This window comes from Parasteatoda tepidariorum, chromosome 6 (genome assembly GCF_043381705.1).
Source record: "Parasteatoda tepidariorum isolate YZ-2023 chromosome 6, CAS_Ptep_4.0, whole genome shotgun sequence".
Taxonomy (NCBI): domain Eukaryota; kingdom Metazoa; phylum Arthropoda; class Arachnida; order Araneae; family Theridiidae; genus Parasteatoda; species Parasteatoda tepidariorum.
The window spans coordinates 29,739,551-29,752,440 of NC_092209.1; the positions used below are offsets into that span (position 1 = coordinate 29,739,551).

Genomic DNA, 12,890 nt, shown 5'->3' on the forward strand with positions numbered 1-12,890 from the left:
CGTAAATTGCTAAGTTGAATTTAATCCTTAAAGTAGATAACTACCACTTCCGTCAAAGTTAAAGCAAAACCCAAGGGGAAGGGGGAGCGTTGTATATTCATTGCATAACCATGAGAGGGGGCTTGTGGTTTGCATATTTTTGCTGAGAAAGAAGAGTCCAAAATTGACAAAAGCATGCTCACGCAATATTTAAACTGCCCTATTTGAAAAAAAACAAGAAAAAAAAACTGATTTAAACCAAACATGATCTTTATTAATTTAATTATTGTACAACTCTAGAGCAATAGGGTTATATTAAAGGGTTGCATTAAGATTATTAATAGAAAAAAATGTTTAGAAAAAGAAAAGATTTGCTTGCTTCAAAAATTAATAAATTTAAAAATCTTCTCACGTGAGAATTCTCAGATAAAATTTCTTTATGAATTTTTTTAGAGGAAAAAACTCGATTCTTAAATTGGTCAAAAAAACTTGAAGTTTGTGGAAAGATAGGGGGAGAATGTAGGAATCAGTGTGACATTCCATAATTTTGATTATTAAAATATTTCAGATCTGAAGATTAAGTATTCTCTATTTTCAAGTTGTTGTTTCTTCCATCAATTGCATTTCGATAATGAAGAGGAGAAAAGTGTGGATAATGAAGAAATCGCATGCCCTTGACACGGCTATTTACAGAGAATATAATAAGGTTTACTCTGTTCTCTCCAAATTAGATAGAGTAGTCCTGATAGTGAAACTCATTTTCGTGAAAAAAAGGTTACAAGTCTGAATTTGGGGACTGTCAAAACAATTTCTAAACCTTTCCATAACCTCATAAAAAAAAAAAAAAAGAAACAAAAATGGGGTGGATCTTTTGATTAACGAGCATACATTGTATTCTCATTTCAAATCGTAATTAATCAATAATTAAATAATTAAGAACACAATGGTTATATATGCATATAGATTATATACATAGATTTTCTTTATATATGTTTTGCATAACAATAAATGTGACTGAATGTGAGTTTGTTATATAAGGTAATATTTAAGTTCAATGCATGCTACAAGAGAAAATATAAATTTCTATTCAAATTAGAAAACAATATGGAAGCATTTTTACAAAATAATTTTCTGGAAAAATATTTTTCATTACATTTCAATTCCAAAAATTTATTTTCTGCTGTAAAAGGTGTAAAAAGTGGCTATTTTAAGAAGAAAAAAAAAATTAACTCTAATTTTGGATATTTTGAATTTAACATATAATTTTCTATTTTAAATGCGTTTTAGAATTACTGCCCTTACTTAAAATTTTAGATTCCTCGTCAAAAAAAAAAAAAAAACTTAAGAGTTTTTAATTGAAAATGAAGAAAGGTCAAAGCATAAACGTTATTCAAATTTTATAAATGAACATTCAGAAAAGCGGTATAAGAAACATCAGAAGAATTTTGATTGTAGGAAAAATTCGGAGGTATTAAGATAATAAAATCAAAATTAAGGAAAAAGAAGAAAAATATAAAAATAAAGGGAAAAATGAAGGAAGAGGAGATAGTTAAAAAAAAAAAAAAAATCAGTACAAAATTTAAAAACAAAGGAATTAAAATTTTTTATTATCAATTCTTCTAAAAAAATTAAAAATTATTGAAAAAAATATTTAAAGCTTGTCAATGCAAAAGCAAATACTGATTTGATTGCTACGTTTTAAAAATAAATGAACTTTGCATTCTGAAACTTAAATTGTGAGATTCTTAACTCTAAATGAGCCACAAAAAAAGTTTTCGATTTTAAAGTTTTAGTCACGATGAAGGCCTCCGGAGAGGTGGGAAGGGAAGTCGATCAATAAAATCTAAGCAGTTATTTTTATTAAATATGAATAAAAAACTAATAACAGAAACAATTTCAATATTTCCTATCTTGCAAGTTTCCGGTTAATAATTTCTGCACATTTTAACCAGTCAAACAAAAAACACAGAACAGGCTGAAGCGTGATAATAAGTCCTTCACTGGAATGAAATAAGCAAATGTTTGGAGTAGTTTTTCAAATAATTTCAATGCTCCGTTTAAACAGTTTAAATGGTGTTTAGTTCGTTAAAGTTCGAAAATATTAAACTGAGTACATATTGTGAATTCGCATTTAGGATACGAAATCTGAATACGAACGGAATCGGAGCACAGCGTGTAGAAATTTGTTTGAAGACAATCACGCACATTCAATCTTAATATGTTTATTTTGATTTCATGATTGTTTTGTAATAAGAATTTGACCAACCGTTATTCCATTTTTCAACTGATTTCAGTAAGTTTTTGTTTAATACAAATTTATTTTGTTGACTTCTGTATATTTTTACATTTATTTGATTGTTTTTATTCTGTTTATGGAATTTTTAAGCTTAATAAACGCAGCTAAAATTCGTACAATTTGAAATTGAATGTTGCGTATTATTTGCTGAAGTAATATTTTATTACTAAAGTTTTTGTGCTAAATTTTTAATTATTTTGCAGTTGTTATGTTTGAAACATAATTTTGTCATATCCTTCATATAGAATTCGAGATTAATGATGGAAAATGCAAAAGAAAAACTGAGCTCTCTACTTCACAAAAAAGAAAAGTACATTCAAACTGGTGTGCAGCTTAAAGAAAAGAAAGACTTTGCCATGAATCAGAACACTGTAAGTGATAGGAATGATTTTATATCAGACTCAAATCACTTCAACAAATGCTGCTTTTGTACTAAAGTATTTCTAAACTCTAAATTTTTGATCCAGCATATATTGCGCCGGCATTCAGAAAATCTTATTGCTATGTATCGGAAATTAAATGACCTAACGAGATCGGACGCTCAAGATCACTTTAGCCAAAATGATGTGCTTAATTTGATGGCTAATGAGTTTTCAAAATTAAGGAATGATTTGGAATTCATTAAATCTACCATTTCTAATCAGAAATCCAATCAAAACTTTTATCACAATTCATTACTTAGAGAAGCAGAAGTTCATGACAGCTTTGCTGACATTCTTGAAAGAGTTGATGCATTAACTTCACAGTTGCAGGCTTTAAAGGTTACCAATGCAAAAATTGAATCGGATATTAGTCACCTGAAAGTTCAGTGGACTGAATGCGATGTTGAAAAGTTTAGTGACAGCACGAAACTAAAAGACACTTTAATTTTCCAGACTTTAAAAGATGAGATATTGTTGGAAATACAGAATTTAATTATGAAAAATAATGAGGAACAAAACCAAAATCTTAATAAGATTTCCTCAAATTTCAAAGCTGATGTTGGAAGACTTGAGCATTTGGTAAAAATGAATTTAGAAAACATAGACACGTCGAATCTTGTTCAAGAAACATTGAAAAGTCTGGAGAAAGAGATCGAGTTTTTCTTCAGCTGTCATAAAGCAAAGAAACAAAAAGTTCGAGTCTGTGAATTTGATCAATCAAGGAAAAATTCCACAAGAATTAAACCAATTAAGCCTTATTTCTTGCATGAGAAGAGGAATTTTGGCTATAGTAGTGAACTGGATTCTAATTTCAGTCAAGAGATTGGTAATTTTGATGATAGTGAAAAACTGAAGCGGAATTTAAGTCATGAAAAAAGTGCTTTTGGTGAAAAACTAAAACTGAATTTCAATCATGAAACAAGTAGTTTTTGTAATGGTGAGAAACTGACGCCTAATTTTAGTAATGACATGAGCAGTTTTGGCGACAGTGAAAAATTGTTACGATTGGAAAAAAAGCTAAATGTACCTGAGGGTTCTAAAAACCCTTCTTTTTCTGATTATAAGTCAAAAAAATATAAAGACAGTGAATTAAATCAATCAGAAAAAATGAACGCAAAAGTAAAAGAAGTAGAATATTTGTCAAGGGATTTTGATATTAATGAGATTCCATTGCTGTTAGAAAAAAAGTTGAGTGCTTTAAATATACCTGATGGTACCAATAGATTATCTAATTCTGATTATAGTGCAAAAATGAAGCTTATTGAAGCTGAACGAGAAGAACTGAGTAGAAAAAATCCATCTTTTTCAGATGTTTATAGTAATTTAAACTCTGCTATTGATAACATCGTGTTTCAAAAGCTCAACAGTGATAAAAAATTGAAAAAAATAAGATTTTCCTTAACGCCAAGAAAGTCAGGTAAAAAATTAAAGAAATTTGCAGAAAACAGTGATGTTAAAGTTACTCAAATGATAGTGGATCCACAAGAAGGCTCTTCAAAAAAGATTAGACACGTAAGAAGCACCAGCAAAAATATAACTCCAGTTAATATACCAAGCATGGAGTTAAGAAACGATTATTCAAACTCCCGGTTTAACTCTGCTGCTTCTTTAAAATTGATTTCTAGTTCAAATAGAGGTCGTAAACTTCCAAGTGGTCCCATGAGTGTATCTAACGAACTTAGTCCTTATGATTCAATGGAATCAGACTTTTGATTATTGTTCATGACTTTGAATTGTATTATAATGTTCTAAAGCTATTTTTATGGATACATAATAGCATCAAAATTAAAGTTGAAACTGTGAAAAATTTAACTGTTAATTTTGTACTTTGAAATGTTTTAGCAACTTAAAAATAAAAATTTAGAAATTTTTTTTTTGAATATTTGTTTACTTACTATTATTTTTAATTAAAATACACCAGACAAATGCCTGTTGTTATTTGTTTAAAAAGTGCAATTTTTTACCTCAGAGTTTTATTACAGTTTATTGGCCCACCTCCTAGAATTTTGTTTGTCTTTTTTTTTAGAATTTTGTAGGGCATTTTAAAAAGTTTTGAATCAATATCCAATTAAAACTATGAATGGCTATAAAGGCTAAATGGAGTCAATAATAATTAACATGCATGAATTTAGATTACATTGTCCATTAACCTGTGTCAATTGCAAAGGGTAAAATTGTGTTATGACTAAGCTAATAATTATAAGAAAAAAAAAAAAGATTTATTAAAATATTTTTACCAGTTGCAGTTGGTTTCAATCAATTTTTGATACTTGTCATGCCAAAAAGTCAATCCTGCTAAGGATTAGATTTATACCTATACAAACAGGCGGTGGATCCTAAATAGCCCGCTCCTTGGCAATTTTTAAAAATCTTGTCAAACTAAGTTTCCGGAAGATATTTTGGGGAGATTATTTTGAACGTCCGATCAAAATTCTTAAACCTGATTGGTTGTTTGATATGTATACCTATGCGAAAGTTGGATTTCGTTAGGAAAGAGGTAAAAGTGTTTATTTTTTCGCCATTTATACTTTTGATCTCTTGCTGTTAGAATCATCGTTATTATTTTATTTTTTACCCGTTATTTCATTTCTAAAATTTTTTCGGGCTGTACCGGTTGAAAATGGTGAGCGTATGGACGAGTGAATTTTTAACTTAATTGAATGCAAAAGGTAAGAGAGCGATGATTAAATGGTGTATTAATCAAAATTTGATGAATTAAATATGATGAAGTTAATTTGATTTAAAAGATAAGCCATCAGAGTAAAGGTAAGTTATTTTTTATTCTATCAAAAATATTTTTATAAATTTGTAATTTAGTTAGTCTTTTAATAATCAAAAGGCAACTTTGATCCCTTTAATAATTACCAACTTGGTGAGTTTTCAAAAATTAGCCAAGAGGTGGGCTATTCTAGGATTTTGCCCAAACAATTTTAAAAGTGGCTATTGAGAAAGAAAATGTGGCTGCTGATTTTTTACTTCTTATGATTGATTACTAAAAATGTGTTACCCGTTTCATTCTTTAAACAAACAACATTAAAATCATTTAATGCTGTACCTACAGCTGATTCAATACTATGAAAATCACCTAAGATTTAAAGAGCACAAAAGGATGCTTCTGTGGGTGTGTACATTTTTTTTGAAGAATTTCGTTAGTTAAAATTAACCCATGAGCCATAGGTTGTGGATTCTTGGCATATACAAATTAGCTATCTTGTTTCCTTTTTCGAAAACTATAAAAATGTTTTATTCTCTATGGCAAAGATTCTTTTCTTTGTAGTTAATTGACATTGTTCCTAGAGAATTGACATTCATGATAGATCACTATTCCATTTCCTAGTTTTTGAAAAATGAAAATATTTGTTGACAGATGTTTAATACAATGTATTACCAGACTTGAAAACTTTCTGAATTCACATCTCAATTGAAAACTTTCTACAGACAATTTATTTACTCTTGTCACTAGTTTCAGTCCTTTCATTGTCACCTAATTTTGACGAAATTTATTCAAAAGTTACTAATTTTCTTAAACGTGTTTAAATTTTTATAAAACTATAATGATTATTACACATAACAAGCATATATTTCTTTAAATTTAGCAATTTTTTGAAAAGGTTATATTAGTTGTTGACTTAACTTACGAAATTTTTTGTTCTGTTTCCGATTTTCTAAAATTCACAACGGGGTAGAATTGGGGAATTTTGAATTTTTTTTTCTTCATAATATCAAAAAAATTTCCATGCTGTGGGGACAAATTTTCCGCTAATGCCATATGTGTGTCCGAGTATATCATGCAAATCTGTGTATTACTATGTATATTTTTATCTGTTGCTAAGTAGAATTATGTGTCCTATTTCTTTTCAATTTTTGAAAAAAAAAATCTTTTTCAGCTATGTCAACTATCAGTAAAAGGGACAAGAGAAAAAACAAGAAAAAATATTTCCAATCAAAGAAGCAAAAAATAGGAAGATCATTGGAAGCTGGGCTGAAAGGTTTTTTAATAACTTGCAATAATGAACCTCAATGTGTAAAAGAAGCTTATAATGTGTTGAATGAGTTTGCAGATAGTTTTCTTGGACCTGTTGTTAAGGTACTTTTTTTACTTTTTTATTTCATTTTGTCTTGTTCAAAGTGATTATTTCATTGAATGCTGTTTTGAATCCAAACTTTTTATCACAACCATACAAGTTTTTTTTCTTCTTAATAGAATAAAAACTATTGGGCTATTCCACCATTTATTTCCATGCAGATTTTAAAAGTACAAAACTCAGTTTAAATGATCTGAACAGTTATAATAATTTTTGTAAAAATTATCTTGGTATCATTTACATTTTGTTCAATTTTCAACTGTTTACGAAATTAAAAAAAAATTAAAAACTGCATATAATAGATGTAACACAGTATGCTACATCAGTTACAATTAGTATTTCATTTTTAAATTTAAATTTTAGTTTCTAAAAGTTTATGTAAACTAGAGAGATGGTAAATGGCACTTAGAATATTTTTAATTAAAATTATTAGATTTTTGATTGAATTTGCTTGATTTTTTTTTTAAAACTGAGATTTATCCATTTAAAGTCTGCAATTACGATTTTCGTAAATAATAGAAATGCCATATAGTACTCATTTATGTAAATGCTCAGGCAATCCACATTCATATTCAGTAGTCAAAATTAATTCAAATTAAATCTTTATAAAGATTTATTAGATATATATACTTGTAAAAACTTAAAAATTCAAACGTTTTAAAATAAAAATCAGTTATGGTTGAATATTTTAATAAAACTTATTATTTACTGTTACATTTGTGATTAGTAATAAGAATTATTGTTTAATTTTGAACATAAAATAAAATTAGTACTTGTTTTCATATTTTTAACAAGAATAGGTCTGTAAATATATGACCTGAAGGTGTTAAACCCCATAACACCTTGAATAAAATTCTGCTTATAGAGGCTTGAATAGAAAATCCAATTTCTTTTGTAAATTAGGCAAAAATAAGAAAAAGCACATTTTCCAAGCACGAATTGTAGCAATGATAGTGAGAATTTATGTATAGGGGTATATCTACTTCTGTATGTAAATTTTGTTTAAAGATGTGCCTTGTAGCCTTAATTATTTTAATTAAATTATTTGTGAAATTTAAAAGTTATTACTTTTATTTAAGTTTTTAACTTGATGTTGATATTTCAAGCTTTAAATCTTATCACTAAGGATACCTTTTTTAAAATTTATTTTACTTTATAACCGTTCTTGAACAGCTGACCCAATTTTTGTGTTTACGACTACTAATGTTCAACTCTGTAACCTTGTAATTTTGAACCTAATCCTGTAGATAAGGGAACTTCTGGATCAAGTATTGGAAGAAATTTGCCTTCATGGAGGAGTTTTTGATGGAACTAACCGCATTGTGTTACATGGAGAATAAAACTACAAAGAACTCCCACGGTTAGCCTGACGGCAAGGGGATCCTAGCCCATGACCCGTCTATCACTGAGGATATTTTAAGTCAGCACTGTGGTTGGTGCAAGCGGAATTCGTATTGACCGGCCTTCGCTGGGATTGAACCCGGTTCACCTCATTGGAAGGTGAACGCTCTATCTCCTGAGTCACCACGCCTTTTTTTTTAAAAAAAAAAATTTATTATTGTTACATTAATCTGAAAACATCTTAATTTGTCTCAGGTGCCTATGTAGAAAATTGGCATATGGTCCTTTATTGACAACATGCCTGCCAACTCTTGAGGTTTGTGCAAACTATTTTTTCCAGTGGTAGTAAACTAAAGAAGTCAGTTTTAAAACAAATAGAACTGTTATCAAACCTTTATCAGATTTTAAGAGCATTACCATTTGGTTGTCTCATTTTTCATATATCTGTTTAAAGTATTCTAATGTAGTGTTAAAAATTTTTTTTTCTAAATCTAATTAGCAATTCTAATTTGTTAAAATATTTATATAATATTATTGTTACCACTAAGGAAAATATTTTTTAAACTGTAGATTCTGTAATAATTGAAGGGCATGTATCTATCTTAATGTGAGGTTCCTTTACAATTTTTAATTTCTTTTTTTAATTTTTTTAATAAAGTAATTAATTAAGCCAACATGATTAGATCATTAAACTAGATTTATAAGTTTTTGCTTTCTCTAATAATGAAATGTTCTAATGTTAGTCAATTAAAATGTACAGATAATTTCTTGTTAAGAGTTTTTTTTTAAATTTTTATTTATTTTCTTTCTTTTATCTAGAAAATATTAATTTCAAATTTTTGATTTGAATGAATAAAAGAGCAATTCCTGTTTTTATTGTAATTAAAATTTGTATTTACATATCTTTTTGATGCATGAAAATAGAAAGAAGATGATGCTTCTGAGTCCAGTAATGATGATGATGTTGAAGATCAGCTAGCAAAAGAAATACAAATGGTCAAAGAGGAAAAGAAAAGATTTCAACAGATGTCAACAAAAGTGAAAGGAATTATTTTCATCCAAACAACTGTAATTTCTATTTTTGTTTGTTTTCGTAGCAAAAAATAATAATATAACATTTATTTTGGTTGATAACTTAAAATTAAATTATTTAGATATGTTATGTTCATATGCATATGATTGTGTTTACCCTAATGTATCAGATTTAATCACTGACAAACCACATGAAAATATCTTATGTTCTGGACATTAGATAGATTTTATTTGATTTAAGCTCTCTTAAATTCAAATTTTACTTTTTTTTCCAAGATCCAAGACAACAGTTTTTAAAATTCAATTTAGTTCGAATTTTAACCAATTTAAATTGGTTTTACGCTAGTTATTTTAATTTCAACTTAGGTTTCATTTTAGGTTACAAATCTACTTTTTACTCGTTCAAAATTAGAACTTTTGAGGTATGAAAATTTGTATAGTGGTGGTAGAAATAAATCAGGGATACACAACCAATTTTGGATTGCACGCCACCAGTTCCATGTTAGGAGTCCACATTCAAATAAAGCTATTTTCCTTAAAATGCAGAGTGATTTAATTTGAAAGTAAAATTAACGACTTATACATGCATAACTAAATTTCTTAGAGGCATATGATAAAAATCAAAATATTTAAATGAAAAATACTTAATATAAATGAATCAAAACAGATGCAGTTATGAGCACAATATTAAGAGAAATAAAAGAGATTTACAAATTTTCATTTACCTCAAGAGTAAACCTTTAATTTATTTACCAAAATAAAATTTTTTTTACTCTTATTTAGTAATCAGACTAATGTGATGGTTGTGATTTCAATTTTGAAGCTATACTAAATTCATTTTTTTTTTTTAGCAATTTCGGAATTTTTTTCCAGAATATACATTTGTTTTTAACTCTTCAATTCTAGAAATTTTCTCAATTTATTTTTTCAAATTCATAAGATTTACTAAAAACTGAACCCAGTGCCATAAACAAAACTTATTAAATTAAATGGTTATAATTTGGTGATTCGAGAAAGACTGAATCAGATCAGTAACTTACTGTTGCATAGCATAGCTGTAAAAAGATTTCTATTTTTTATTTTATTTTCTTATGAATATTTAAGACAGTTCATTTGCTAAGTCCAAATGCTTCAGGCACTCCTAACCAAATTTCAGGACGCTAGCACGAATAGTAATCGTGTTATAAGAGAGGCACACACACTTAAACTCTTCTTTTTTATTTTATTGAGACTTATGTATATTTACTCTTTTGTTCGCACGAAAACATTTCAAAAATGTGTTATTCTAGTGTTAAATGTCTTTCTATTATTCGATACCATGTTTAAGATCGTGATATAAAGTTATTATATTTATAAAGTGAGTGGATGAAGGAAGTATTATACAAAAATATTACAAAAGTGAACAATAGGGGTGAGGGGCTCAGGAGAGGGTTAACTTTAAACCATTTTAATTTAGTCTTAATAATTTAATTAAGATTATTGATATTAATAATCTGATTTACATTGTTTACGCTATTAATGTCTACAGGAGCATTAATTTAAAACAATTTTAATCTTATCTTAATAATATAATTTAGATCATTGATCTTAATTATTTGATTCATATTGTTAATACCCTGTATTAATGTCTAGGAGAGGGCTAACTTAAAACCATTTTAATTTGATTAAGATCATTAAACTTTTTAATTTGACATCGGTAACATTTTGTATCAACTTTAAAAAAAACATTTTACAGGATTTATTTTATTATAATTTTCTTGTTTCATGTATTTCTTACTTTTCTAAAAATATATATAATATGATTTAATTTTTCAATGTGAGGCATTGCTTATTCTATTAGCTTTTCAACAAGAAATTATGTTAAAATTAATTAAGAAATTAAGTCAATCTAATAAAATTATCTTATAAAAAGTCAAAATTGTACACTGGTAAAATTCACAACAAACTTACTTTTGGTTATGATACCAGTGTGTTTAATCAAATCACATAAATATAAACTTTAGAGAAATTTAAGTTGTTTAGTTTTAAGTAAGTTAAATTTTAAATGTGCACTTGAGTAAATCTAGTAATTCATGAAAATCTTAAAAGAAAAACAAGCTTAGTTACTTTTTGAAAACTTAGAATTTCTATTTTAGATTGATAATCTTTTATTCTAGAATATGTTATGGGAAGCTGTATGTATAAAATAATTATTTTGCCAAAATTTTAAAAATTAAAAAAACATTTTGTTAAATATTTTCCTGGTAAACTCTAATTCATTTACTTGTTACTTAATATGTTCATTATCTTCCTTCTTTCCTCAAATGAATTACATTAGAAATTAATTTACAATTGAACATTCCCATTGTTCATTTTATTATCTTCCTTATTTTCTTAATTTATATGTCACTTGTTCATTTTATCTTTTATACTTTCCAAAATAAATTTACATTTTTATCATCTTTTAGATTTTTGCAAATGGATTTGCATGTCAGTTAATGAGTTTACCTAAGCTTTTCAGTTATTAAATAATTATTACTAAACAAACTCCGATTTAGCCTCTTTTCCACCATTGCACTGGAATGATTATTATTAAAAAATCAAATATTTATTAGTTTTATGAATTAATAATTAATTTTCTAATTAATATTACATTTGATTTTAGATAGATGATCCTACATCGTTAGTCAATGCCATATTTGATGATGTTCTGCAAACAGGAAAAAGAAAAGCCAGATATATTTTGAAGTTCCTACCAGTTGTCGAAACTTGCAAAGCATCTGAGGAGGACATCCAAAAATCTGTCACCAATTATTTAATTAATTTTGTTAGCATCAAAGGCAACGATGTACTAACTTACAAAATCGATCCCAAAGTTCGTCATAACAGTAATATCACGTCCTCTCATATTCTTTCGTACTTGAGAGGGGTTTTTGAAAAATGTGTTCCCCTTTGGAAAGTCAGTATGCTAAATCCAGATGTAGTTGTTTCTGTGACTATTTTAAAATCTGTGTGCTGTATTAGCTTTTTAAAAAATTATATGAACTATAAAAAATATAATTTATCAGAAGTAGCTAATGTCTCTAGACCACCAGATTCCCAACCTGCGCTAACGAATAAAACTGATGTGAAAGAAAAAAGTGGTGTCCTTGATGAAGAAATATCTTCAGATTTACATCCTAAACTTACGAATGTAGCTAGTGAAGATAAAAAAGAAAGTGATGCTCTTGAATAAATTAGATTTGTTAGAAATATTTGGCTGCTGTTTATGTTGTAATTGGTGGTAAAATGTCCAAATGAAATGTACCTGTGAGAGATGGTCGAGACTACCGATATTATTTCGTATTTTAGCATTACAGAAATTTTTTAGAAACAATGGGAAAGTGCAATTTTTTTGCATTTTTTAAAAAAAGAACTCTATTTCTAATAATTCTCTGTAGAACTCTATTTGTAATAACGTTTGCAATTTGCAACATTCTATTTTTTTTCCGTATAAATCAATTTTTTTATTTTTAAAATGTTAATAATTATTTTGAAATATTCATTTAATTATATTTCAGATTAACTAAGCATAATAATAAACTAAATATTATTTCTGATTTTTCTTATGATAGAAAGTTAATTAGCAGAACTTAGGTTTTTTGTGTGTGAATTCTTTTACTAAAGCATACATATTATATTTTTATAATATATGTACTACATATTAAAGCATTAGAGTAGCACATTTTAATGCATTTATAAATAATGCATAGTTCT

At 27.3% G+C, this 12,890-nt stretch overlaps 2 protein-coding genes across 3 annotated transcripts; both read left to right on the top strand.

Moving 5' to 3' along the window:
• Positions 1-1,978: 1,978 nt before the first annotated feature.
• On the top strand, positions 1,979-12,386 carry LOC107448312 (THUMP domain-containing protein 1). Of its 2 annotated transcripts, none has more exons than XM_016063457.4 (4): positions 1,979-2,272; positions 6,585-6,784; positions 9,048-9,191; positions 11,800-12,386. In XM_016063457.4, the coding sequence occupies exons 2-4, from the start codon at positions 6,587-6,589 to the stop codon at positions 12,367-12,369; spliced, it is 912 nt and encodes a 303-aa protein (XP_015918943.1). In that variant the 5' UTR covers positions 1,979-2,272; positions 6,585-6,586; the 3' UTR covers positions 12,370-12,386. The 2 variants fall into 2 exon arrangements, with proteins under 2 accessions (XP_015918943.1, XP_071038288.1); XM_071182187.1 differs by lacking the exon at positions 1,979-2,272 and adding an exon at positions 2,521-2,646.
• LOC139425800 (kinesin-like protein KIF20B) lies at positions 2,536-4,410 on the top strand. The gene has a single exon (XM_071181755.1). The coding sequence runs from the start codon at positions 2,536-2,538 to the stop codon at positions 4,408-4,410; it is 1,875 nt and encodes a 624-aa protein (XP_071037856.1).
• Positions 12,387-12,890: the final 504 nt, after the last annotated feature.